We start from the raw sequence: 13,045 nt of genomic DNA, 5'->3' as shown, positions 1-13,045 counted from the left end.
GTTTGTAATACTCAGGGAATGGGATTTGTCCAGGGACATGGGAGTGTATGATTACTCCAAAGTCTACAGCTTGGGCTGCATATAGTGTCCTTAAATTGCCAGTGAGCTGTCTAGCTGGGACTCAGAGTGATCATGACAATAATAACAATAATAATTCATGGTATATAATAAGTGCTAACATGTATGCATGCATATTATGTTTTATTAATAATGCTAGCAGCATTTACTAAATGCTGACCTTGTGCCGATCACTCTCTAACCACTTCATTAACCTGTGAAACAACCCTCTCAGGTATGTACTATTACCATCCCCATTTTTGAATGAAGAAAGTAAGGCAGGAAATGAGGTTGGCTGAGAAGCAGAGCCATTGAGTTTCGAACCTAGAGGTTCTCTCTCAACCACTATGTGGTCCATACATTCTCTCCTATCACTCTCACAACAAACCTCTGAGGTATGCACTGTTCTTACCCTACTTTGCAGAAGAAGAAACCAAGGCACAAGAGGCTGAAACTTGGTTAAGTGACTAAGTCAGTAAGAGCTTATTGTTCATTCACTAAGTTGTGTCCGATTCTTTGTGACCCCATGAACTGCAGCACACCGGGTTTCCCTGTCCTTCACTATCTCCCAGAGTTGCTCAAACTCATGTCCATTGAGTCAGTGATGCCATCCAACCATCTCATCCTCTGTGGCCCCCTTCTCCTCCCACCTTCACTCTTTCCCAGCATCAGGGCCTTTTCCAGGGAGTCAGCTCTTCTCATCAGGTGGCCAAAGTGTTGGCACTTCAGTTGCAGCATCAATAAGAGCAAGTGAGGGACAGAATCGAGTTTTAGATCTCAGTGGTCTGACTTCCAAGTTATTACACTACACCTCCCTGAAAACAATAGACTCACACAGAACGAAGATTCAGACTGTTTCAGAGCTAACCAGCTCTCCTGCCATGGGATCCCCACTGTGTACATCTTCATCCTCCCTGACATTGTGCCTCAGTGCATAGTGTTACCATTTTCAGGGCCACAAGCGTTCTCAAAAGCCCTAGAGGTGATATGACAATTCAATTAAAATCCCCCCACAACAATATCGGGAATATTTTGCAGAATGTTTTCAGCATTCTAAGGAACTGTCTACATTTGCTATTTCATTTTGTTCTCACAGCAGTCCTGTGGGAATATGATTGCAGTTATTATCAATATACTTACTTTACCAATGGAAAGCTGAGGAGTACGACATTGGAGGGATTTGTCTAATGACACACAGCTTGTAACGGAAGAGTTACAAGTTACAAGTGACCAGGACACACATCTCTCCTCATGTTTTGCAGCCCAGATCATCCCAGAATGAGGAATATGCTCGTTTATCTGGAAGCAGGGAGATAGAGAAAGGCTTGATGGCCCAATTCTAGAGACCTAGGTCTTCCCACTGTAAGTGTCAGGTAGTTCAGGCTAGAAAGATTCTTTGCAAAATTTTGTCAGAAGCACAGGTGAGCTGGCTGACTACCTGCCTCACTCACCTTAAACATTTTTTTTTTCTTTCATAATAGAGCTGAGCTTGACTTTTTATTTATTTGGCTATTTTTTTCCATTTATTTTTATTAGTTGGAGGCTAATTACTTTACAATATTGTAGTGGTTTTTGCCATACATTGACATGAATCAGCCATGGATTTACATGTGTTCCCCATCCCGATAGCCCTTCCCGCCTCCCTCTCCATCCCATCCCTCTGGGTCTTCCCACCTTAAACATTTTGGATAAAGGAAAGCAGCACCACCATACTGCAATCCTGGATTTCATTCCACCTCACTAATTACAAGAGACTTCTACCACAAGCCGTTTTCATCCAGGCTTTAAATCCTTCTCGTTTAAAATCATTTCCTTTCAGAAATTCTATGCATTGTCCAGAAAAATGTCACTGCAGTGACCTTTTTTCCCCATTTGAATAAACTGTGTACCATTTTCAGGGGCAAAGGTGGGGCATTTAGGCTGCAAAGACCCAGAGAAAAGGGTGCCTGACCCTGGTTTCCACCATATCACTTCATTGTACAACTTCATTGTACAATAGAAGAGTAGAACAGAAAAAGAGTCTTTAAAGTTTTAACAGCGAAGTCATGTACTTGAAATTTTTTAAAAATGTTGTTGCTTCAGAATAGAAGCAAAGGATCAGGTACATGGTAAAGAGCCAGTGTAGATAATGGAGTCAGAAGTTCAAACCCATGTCAGTGATGTGTACAGCTCTCATGAAAATAGTGTCCATCTAGAGTGGAGATTCTTAACTGGAATCAGTTTTGTCTTCCAAAGACAAATGGATGTTTGGCAATAACTGAAGATACTGTTCGTTGTCACAACTTGGGGAAAGTGCTATGGGCATCTAGTGGGTTGAGGTCGGGAATGCTAAACATTGTACAATGCATAGGACAGTTACCAGGACAAATAATTATTTGGCTCAAAATGTCCATAGTGCCAAGATTGGGAAACCATGATCTGGAGTGACACTAATGTAACTAATGAAAATAAATGCAAGATATCTAAAAGCACATACTAAGAGTTTTAGGGCCTAGAAATCTGGGCCCTTTCTTCCACATTATCAAGTTGCCAGCCCTTGCGCTATATTTTAGCTTGTCAAGCATGGACTTTCCGTGGAGTTCTTATGTCCCCTGGTGTAAAAGATTAATTTATATCTGTAGGTGAAGGTGAGATTCTTAATTGTTTTGTGGTACATGCTGTTAGGCTACATATTTCACAAAGCCCTAGGTCTGAAATAAATGATGAATCTGTTCATTCATTCATTTATTTTGTAAACTTTTGTTGAGCTCCTTGTAAGGGCCAAGCTCTGTGCTAGATGCTGAAAATGTGGTGAAGGAGAAAATAGGCATTGCCTTCCTGGAGTTCACTGGGCTGGGATTTCTGATCTTGATAGTCAAAAGCTGAAATTATTTGGGAATATGAGCACCCATTTATGATTACAAAGGCCCAGTGGACTGCAGACATTTTTGGCTCCTGTTTTCTAACTTATTTCAAGGGAAAAGAAGAAGCTCAAAAAAGATGATATCCTTTATCTGGATATTTTATGTACAGTGCTCAGTATTGCTTAGTATTCAGCAAAGCCACTCCCGTCTTCTGACCTCTTCATTCTAGTCCACTCATTAAAGCCACACTCATAGGCAGAGCGTTTATTAGCACAAAGCACCAAATAGTTGTTTTGAAGAGGCTCTTGGTAACCCCATATAATTACTTAGGTGGAAAAATGCAGTTTTTTTAAGATAGAGAAACCAGCCTGTTTTTAGTATTCTGTTTAATTTGTGAGTCATAAGGTAGAAACAGTCATAGCCTGTAACTTTTCCAAAAAGTAGGCAGCATGGCTGACTCTGAATCCAGAGGCAGAAAGCAGGCTACTCTCACTTCTTTGTAAAATGGTGGCTCCAAAGCATGATGGAAAACCCTGGACAATCATGTGTCCTTCTGAACAATCCTCCTTCCGAAAACTGAAAGCAGAAACTCCTTTGGACTTTATTTCTCTCTGGGAGAAGGTCACTAATTGGAATAAAGGGTCAAATGCTAATCCCACTCTCCTACCCCCCAGCCTCTGGAAAGTGGAAGTTATAAGTAATAAGCATTTTTTAGAGAAATCTCCATGACTTAACAATTCGAGTACACAAATGTACTTAATGGCACTGAACTGTACACTTAAAAAGAGTTAAACTGGTAACTTTTAGGTTATGTATATTTTACCATGATTTAAAAAATAATTTTAAAAATTAGTATACCCAGGCTGCTTGAATATTTAGGGAAATATGAGAGTGAATGCAGCCAGCCTTCCATACCTGTGGGTTCCACATCTGCAGATTCAACCAACCATAGATTGAAGAAAAAAAAAAAAAAAAAAAAAATATATATATATATATGTATTAATTCCAGACAATTCCAAAAAACATCGTTTGGATTTGCAAAGTATTTACATTGTATTAGGTGTTTTAGGGGATCTAGAGATGATTTAAAGTATAGGGAAGGGTGTGTATAAGTTTTATGCAATTACTATGCCTTTTTTATGAGACTTGGGCACCTTGGAATTTAATGTCGGGGTGGGGGGGGGGGTGGTCCTGGAACCAATCCCTGGGGAATATTGAGGGACAACTCTATTTTATTTTGCTGAACTGGTGTGTGCAAAAGGTTTTTCTAGAGTGGTCTAGAAAGTTCACCTTCATTAAATAGCTCCTTTTGCAACAGTTTCACAAAGCCATACACTGCTAGATAACTGATAAACTAATTCTGGCTAAGGTATGGCTGATGGTACTTCACTGTGACATGATATGAAATGTGCCCCAATCATTCATGACAAGGCTTTTAGTGAGTACTCTGCTCATCCACACATTGGTCATTGGTATCCTAATAACAACCCCACCCTTAGGGTCACACAGCAGGAATTGCAGTGATCATCTCAACAATGGAAGGGACCTCAAAGGGTCATTTTGTTCAACTATTACTCTCAACTCTTATCTGTGAGGTTTCTATCCTCCACTGTTTGATGAGCTCCTTTGATAAGGAACTCTGTTTTCTAAGACTACCTGGGCTAACTTTGAGCAGAAACCTGGTTCCCTAAAATTTCTGACCATTATTTCCATTTTCATCCTTTGGCAAATGGAAAAACTTTTGCATTGAAGAAATTATTTCTCTCTTGAGGAAAGTCTAATTATTTTCCATATGATTTCAGTATTAAGTACACTTGCATTATTCCTGTTCTTCAAAAAGTGTTAGTTTTCTGCTGCTGCTGCTGCTAAGTCGCTTCAGTCATTCTGCTAAATGGAAAATGTTTGTTAGACACAGTCTTTCTGACTGAAATAGAGATTTTTTTTTTTTACTATATTCATTTTTTAACAGGGACACCCTGGAGACAAAAGCCAGAACTCAATTCAGATATTGATAATCAAATGTTAATTCTAGACACAAGGACAGGCCAGCAGGACAGTGGGGGGTGTTGATGACATGTCTTCAGTACCCACACTGCTTTCTTTACCTTCCAGAGCTCTAACCCTTCTGTGAGGCCTAAAACTGCCACTGTATAGAGTCAGACAAGGTTAACAGGGAAGAGAAGATGTGCCAGGAGGAGCATCTCAAATACCTCTGCTGGACCATTTTGATGGTGGTCATGAGTTAGAGTGACAGGAAGACACATCATCTTTAAGAGGGTAGCTTTTAAAATGAATTTTTTCTTACTGCTAAAATGATTCACATTGCAGTATAAAATTTGAGGAGAACACAAAAGCCACAGATAACTTGAGATAACCATTTGATATATTCTATATCCTTCCAGCATTTTTCTAGGCATGTGTTATTCTCTTTATAGCTATGAAATGGAAAATCCTATGGACAGAGGAGCCTGGTAGGCTGCAGTCCACGGGGTTGCTAAGAGTCAGACACGACTGAGTGACTTCACTTTCACTTTTCACTTTCATGCATTGGAGAAGGAAATGGCAACCCACTCCAGTGTTCTTGCCTGGAGAATCTCAGGGATGACGGAGCTTGGTGGGCTGCTGTCTATGGGGTTGCACAGATTTGGACATGACTGAAGCGACTTAGCAGCAGCAGCAGCTATGAAAATAAACTTGATGAGCAGTATTCAGAGTGTTCACAAAGTGAACGCTTTGTGGACGTGTTGCATGCTTTTGTGGAAGTATTGTCTGCTTTTGTTTGGAAATGATTTCCCATCACAATGTCATTCTCTTTGGCATTGGGCTTATTCTCTAGAACACGAGGCTTTGGATAATTCTTTGCTGTGCCTGAGTTCAAGACTTAGGAGTACCTTGCTTACCCTTTATCAAACTGCAGGTTTTCCCTGGATTTATTCACAGAAATTCTACACAGTTCATTTGAAAGAGAAATGCAGCTTTGTCTATGATCTCAACTGCCTTTCTCAGACTTCTGATTCTGTTACTTTCCTTTCTCTTAGATGGAGAGACAAATGTCAGTGAACTCCAACCTCCTGGGAATGCAAGGTCCAAATCTCAGCAACCCCTGTGCTTCTCCCCAAGTCCAGCCAATGCATTCAGAAGCTAAGATGGTAAATAACAATTATAATCATCCGTTTCTTACTGCATGACTTTTTCTTTTGATTTCTGCTCTGACTTCCAAACTCCAGTTAAATGAGGTAGATGGCTCCATCTTTGTTTTCAATGAATAGGTCTTTCTGTGGAAAAGCAGTGCAGAACTTGGCCCTCTTTTTGAGGCTATTAGTTACTGAACCTTGGTGTGGGATGCTCATGTAACAAGCACTGGATCAGTGTGTGGCCTTAGTGAAAGGGACTTTTAGGAGTTTGGGGAGATCCATAAGAGTTGAGGTGGGATACACCTAAATATGTGTATATTTGTTCAGGAACTGAAATTAACAAAAACAAGCCAGAGTTTCTCTCCTTCAAGGTAGTCACCATTTCAGTGCCACTCTTCCTGTCCCCATAGCCACCAAAACAGATGTAATTTTTAAGCACACAAGTAGTATGAAAATATTTTCATTTTTTGTGTTATAGTCATCAGATGTAACATTGATTTGAAAAGGCCAGAGTCTTGTTTTCTCATGGGGTAACTGCAGTTCACATTGAAATGTGTGATTTCAGGTGACATTTAGTGACTTTTAACATATGAGATTGATGTGTACTGAAGTCATTCTTTCCAATCAAGGTGATAGATTCATGTATTTATATCCTACTAAATACTAATAAAAGCAATGCCTGTTGGTCTTGGCCATATAAGATCAACTTACTCGTTACATTTAGCAAAATTACTTGAAGGAATAATTCAGTTTTTATATACATTCTGACACCACAGTTGGTAAGGTGTCAGATGCCAACAAAATACATAGCAGCAATTTTTTTGTATCTGATATTGGGTAAAGATAGCTTTTGCTAGAAGTTGGAAATTTTTTTGGTTTGCTGTGTGACAGCATAGGGACCGTGTCGGAAGGCTGAGGTGAGGATGTTATTGACATCTCTGAAAATTAGCCATCAAAACCCAGAGACTTTGTCTTTAATGGCAGCAAGTGTTTTGGACGCTGGCTTTGGTCACTTTCTCTTGGAAATTTCTCTCATTTGACTTGCACCTTCTTAACCCAAGGAAGCAACTGAACTCCCAGTGTTGGCTACCCCGGGCGCATAAAGTCTGTGGTTGGGAGAGGTCTCTTTGCTGGGCCACAGTCCCTGTGACATGCCAAATGGCACCAGCATCTTCAGCAAAGCTCGTTAAATCTTTTTGGAATCGGCAAATATTTTTTCAACTCAAGCCCTGCTGAGCCAAACCAAATAATTGCTGGCAGGGTAAAATCCAAACTGGCATGTGTTTTGGAGACCAGAGTAATGCCATTTACATTTTTTTAGAGGAAAATAAAAAATGAACTGTGAAGGTACTTAAGAAAGAAACAAAATTAAGTTATTCATGTGTATGAATAAGTGTTCTGGGTCTAAAGCATTAAATGCTACTCCAGCTGGATTATTACTGAATCATCTAGTTTAGTTCAGGGTCTGTATCTCTTTTGAGAGACCCCACCAGACAAACTTGAAGGAGATTCTAAAACACAATTCCAAATGAAATTTCCCTGCCAGTTGAATTTTCCTGGACTGTATGCCACCGTTCGACTCAGAAGTGTCCTATCCCTCTTCTTGCTGGCAAAGAAAGAAAATGCTTCCAAAGGGAGTCCAGATTTACAGTTATTTATATGTATGAAATAAGAACATATGATAGGGCAGGTTAATAGTGAATAATATCAGCAGGAGACAAAAGGGAATTGGGCTGTGCTTATAAAAATAGTGTTACCCTGCAAATGTTTGTCGAGTTAAATTTTGAGCAGGCATACTCCTCTGCTGATTCATGTTCTAAGTGAATGAATATTTCCAGATCCATGATGTCTGGGCAAATGAACTGTATCATGGAGTTGATACAGCTTTTCCCTCTGCTCCAGACTCCCACCCCTAACCCCGTTATTGCCAATACAAATTTGGATTCCTGTTCATCCAAAGGGAAAAATTGTAATATTGGCCACTTATATTTTGGAAGAATAGCATTTACCTAGTAGCTTGGAAAAACGTTAAGTAAATGACTTTTAATACATTACTCAGCATCCCTATTCTGATTTCTGCTCACTTTATTCACTGGAGAAACTAGTTACTGTTACCTATTCACTGTACAATATTTTCTAGCAGGTTTGGGTTGCTTAGACGAAAAGTTTTTATGAAATACAAAGTAGAAAAGAAAAAAAAAATCTTCCACGATATTAATGTCAGCCAGAGCCTCCACAGGTTTCTCAGAACTATGGGCTTTGTTGTTCTATGCCTAATTTTCTTCCTGTGTAAAAGCTGGAATGGATTCCAGATTTCAACTAAGACTCTTGCTTCGCTGTTTTCAAGGACTTTTCCAGAGGTCACACATGGGCTATTGTGATGAAGGCACTCTGTGGGGTGTGTGCTCAGAGCACACGAGCAACCAGAGAGCCGCGTGGGAGGTATTGCCCACCCCACAACTCTGCGACCTCTTCTCCTGGGGCCAGGGTGTCCATTTTACAGTCCCTTTTGGCCACTGACAGATGTCATCGTCCTGAATCCCTGGTGAAACTCAGAGGTCCTGGAGGTGGACAGAAGCGTAAGGCAGGATTGCTTTCCATGTACAGCTTTGTTAGAAGCTGATAACTGATTGTTCGATAGAATGCATCCATTCTCCTTGCCCTGAATGGGTCATTTCTCCTGTGGGAGAAAGCAAACCAGTTTCCCTAGTAAACTCCCCAGTGCATTAATCTGCAACATCCTAAATTGAAATCACACATGTTCTTCTTTTGATTTAATGTGTATTAGTATCAAGCCATGCACTTCGGTGAACTGTAGTCACATCTGTTCAAGCTGATTTTATCATAAGTCTGGCGAATAATAATTTAGTGTTACAGATCTTTCTTCTGAAGAATTAAGCCAACAAACATATGGCTTCACAATAGTGCAAGTGGTTATGTGCATACTGGATTTTGTCTCGGGGTCAGAGCAGATTCAGAGGTGTGAGAGCATCCCACCTTTCTAACTACACAGGATGGTAGGCTCTTCCTCCCAGATTCCTAGGATCAGCGGGTGTCTTTCATGAAAACAAGGTCTGCTAGAAGGAAATTTTCACTGGATATCTGGTAGACAGTTTTAACACTCAAAGGGGAAAGGGAGAGAAGGAGGGGGATGAGCAGAGAGAAAAGGAAGGAAGAAGGAGACAGAACAGGTAAGAAATGCAAACCAGACTGGGGTCCTGTTTCCAGCCTCTGCTGGGTGAGCGTGGTTCTGTAATGATGTAGATGTGGTGCTCTCAGTTCTGTAGATTTGTGCTCATTCCTATTTATGAGAATTAGACCAATTCTATCTAATTTTTTCAAAGGCTTTCCTTTTCTTTTTTAAAGAAGTCGATAATAGGGTTGGAAAATAAATAAAGCGTGGGGAGAACTTGTCCAAATATCTGTCTGGAGTCTCATTAATGATGAGATGACAACTATTATATTGAAACTGATGATGAGGACGGCATATAAACAGCCTTTCATAGAGGGCACTGACCACTTTGCCAAGCAGTCACCATCAGTTTGGATAGGGGTAGGAAGCCTAGGAAATAGTGATACCAAGGAGAAGTTATGTATAGCTCTGACCTGATTTTATTCTCAGGACAGCCCCATAACAGGGATATTGTCCCCATTTTATAACTGAGACTGAGCTTTAACTAGTTAAAAAAACTGGCCCATTGACATATCACTTAGCAAAAGCTAAAGTCTCAGACTCTAACGGCAAAGCATTTTCATCACAACACTGATCCTTTAGATAAAAATGTACATCTTCCAGGTGTTGGTAAGCAGCAGATTAAATCAAATTCGTTTTAGGTTAATTTATATGTACAAACAAATGGGAGACAAAGATGTCTAGGACAGTATAGACCTCTAAATAACCTGTAAAAATGTGGAGTGGTTGGTTAGTATGGACCTTACTGCTTAGTTTAACCAGAGCTCTCTGGCTGTACTAACTGGTCCAAACTCACTGCCTCTTATTCCAACTCATTTTAATTGTGACATTTCTTGTTTTACATGTGTGTCTCCCCGACTTGATTGATTGGAAGCTCCTTGAAAATAATCCTTGCATTGTATAAGCTCTGTGTACTGAGAAAGGCCCCATGAATGAGAACTGAATTTAATTGACTTGAATTAAAATTATGAGAAGGAACCAAACCCTAGCCCTGGAAATGAGAATGGGATGAAGTGGGTAGGGGGCAATGGTGGGGCTAAGAAGGAGAAGAAAACATTGTTAAAATGCTTAGCTAAGTATTCAGGTTGTAAAGTGTAGCTATCTACATTTGATTTGTTTGAAAGACATCTAGAAACAATAGCCATCTTATTTTTTTCCTTGAGAGGAAAGCAATACATCTGTTCCTTAGAAACAGAACTGGGAATATCATTGCCCTCCGAGGAATTGAGAGCAATCAATACTAAAGGCTGTTTCTTCCATTGTGATGGACTGACTGTGCTGTATTTTGGTCACCAACAGTCAATACCTCATCCACAGTTAGGCTTACTGTTCACTGAATGAATACATAAATATATGCATTAATGAATGAATGAAAGAAACCAATAGGATTGGAGCGTCAAGTCCTTTTAGAGATAGAGGGCACTTAGTGAAGACCTTGCCCCAATCCTCATTTCATAATGAGGACAGAAAAACCTGGCAAAGACTTCAGAAGATCAAGCTATCATTTAAACACAAAGCTGGGCCCCAACTCAGGCCTTCACCCTTCTACACAGAATTGTGCTTTTGCCATCAGCTGTACCAATAAATTACTAACAGTGCTTCTTTTTTTGGCTAATAGTTTCTTCCTGGCAGATTGGCAGATGAGAACCGGGGTGGCATAGTGAGCAATCCATGGTTAAATCTCCACTTTGTTTTGAATGTCAGCCTGGGTGTGTTTGTGTTTGCCTTTTCCCTCCCTAATTATCGAGCTGGATAACTGTTTGCCTATGGTGCCCTTTGGCCACCCACTGTCCAATAGATAAATCACAGAGAAGTCTGGCTCCATATGGAGTTGCCTGGAAAATTTATACACATGAAAAGACAGTCTCCAGGTAACATCTCTCTGGCACTCTTGAGAAATGCAGTCCTTCGATTTGCCTATTTGCTTTAATCATCCCCAGCTTCACTTCCTAAATGTCTAGGAATAAAAAACCAGGTAATAAATGTTCTGTCTGCTTCTCAAAAGCTTTGTGGCAAGGCAGGAAATGCTGTTGACTTGAAAGACACTCTTCACTTGCCAGCAGTCATGTGGCCCTGTAGCCAGTGATCAAAATGTGGTGATAGGCTAATCCAAGGAGACCACTCTTTTCAGAATCCTGCTCCCTTGGTGCTATGAAAAACCACTGTCCAGTACGGAGTTGAATAGGAATTAGGTAAGATTCTATGACAAAAACAGCAAAAATCTGAACTCTTAATGGATATCATTTTAAGGGCAGTATAAAACACCACAGTAGAAAACAATAATTGTTAACATTAATTAATCACTTGTTATGTGGTGGTAGAAATTATGTTAAGCATCTTACAGTACATTATTTCATTTAATTCTTGAAACAATCCCCTGAGGGAGGTACTATTCTTAATCTCATTTTATAAATGAATAAATTGAGAGACTGAGTAACTTGTGAAGAACATACAAGCAGATTAAAAAGAAAAAAATGGTGTTGGGATGTTAACCCAGGTATTGGGCTCTTGCTCCTGACCCTAAACAATAATGTTTTGCCAGCAGTGGGAATGTTCATCTTATGAATTTATATTAGTAGAGCACTTTCCAAATTGTAAAGTGCTGCCATATACATTGTAACCCCCTCATAGAAACCCCTATAAGGTCAACAGGGAAGTATTATTATCTTCATTTTATAGGTAGGGAGAGGTTTCTAAGTGACTTTCCATCATGATCCAGTGGCATAACCAGGCCCTGAGCCCAAGTCTTTGATTTTTGTCCTGTTTCTACTATATCATTGCTGACCCTAGAGTCCTCATGATAACTTATTCTGAATCAAAGCAAGTTCTTATAAAAGTAAAACTCAGTGGTATTAAAGGAAGATGAGACTCAAACTAATTGCTAGACCCGGTAACCTATTAACTTCTCTAGTCCCAATTATCTAAACACTGGAGAGAAGGCTGTTTCATATTTCTGTCTGGCCAGGACAAGTGCTGAATTCAAGGATTAAAAGCAACAACACAACTCTGAGAGCTCATAGAAGCCCTGAGTCCTTTTTCTTGGCTGAAATATAACCTTTCACATGCTATTACCACTTTACCCATTTAAACTGTAGAAAGCTTAGTTGGGGAATATATCATCCTTTTTGGTACAATGTAAAAGGTTAGATTGTGAGATCATTGATAGGTGCTAACAACCATTTAGTTATATTGCCATAGAACAGAATAAATTCCTACAGTGTTTACATTCCATGTGCTGATCAGGATCCTAAATATATGGGATTATACATTTGATTGTATTTGTTTTGAAAATGAGAATTTGAGAGATGATCAATTGCTTATTAATCACCAAATTCCAAAGCAGGAAAGGAACTCAGGGATTATTTTAGCAAAATTCTTTCCTTTGAGAAACAACAGTCTGAAGTTCCATTTAATACCTGGTCTAAGGTCAAATAGCTAATTAGCAAAAGAAGGGGAATTAGAACCTGGATTCCAGGTTTTCAGTTTATAGTACTTCACTCTCTATGTGCTAGTCAGGAATTGACAGAGAAAGCCATCTGCTGGTTGCTGGGATAGTGAACTTTTTAAGGAAGTCTTTCCTGAAGCATTGTCTGTAGAGTTTGGTTAGTGAGGCAAAGTACTTGGGAGAAGAGGATCAGCCAGCTTTTCCCTTTTATATCAAATGGGAGTTGAAGTTCGTCATCCAAATGCCTGAAGGAATGGGTTCAGTTTTCTATAATTATTCCTGAGACTTGGGGGGTCTCGACAGGAGACCACTAAGCTTTTCTTCTTGGTCACCCAGTGTGTGGATTCACAATGAGTATTGCATCTCTTGGTAC

The 13,045-nt window shown here is 39.8% G+C and overlaps 1 protein-coding gene across 1 annotated transcript in view; it reads left to right on the top strand.

The window, feature by feature from the left end:
• CREB5 (cAMP responsive element binding protein 5) overlaps positions 1-13,045 on the top strand; it is a 426,112-nt gene that overhangs the window by 322,648 nt on the left and 90,419 nt on the right. The window contains exon 7 of the mRNA XM_061165457.1: positions 5,939-6,049. Coding sequence (XP_061021440.1) covers positions 5,939-6,049 — 111 coding nt within the window. The remainder of the gene's footprint in view (positions 1-5,938; positions 6,050-13,045) is intronic.

The sequence above is a fragment of the Dama dama genome, chromosome 18 (genome assembly GCF_033118175.1).
Source record: "Dama dama isolate Ldn47 chromosome 18, ASM3311817v1, whole genome shotgun sequence".
Taxonomy (NCBI): Eukaryota; Metazoa; Chordata; class Mammalia; order Artiodactyla; family Cervidae; genus Dama; species Dama dama.
This window is presented reverse-complemented; position numbering and strand designations above follow the sequence as displayed.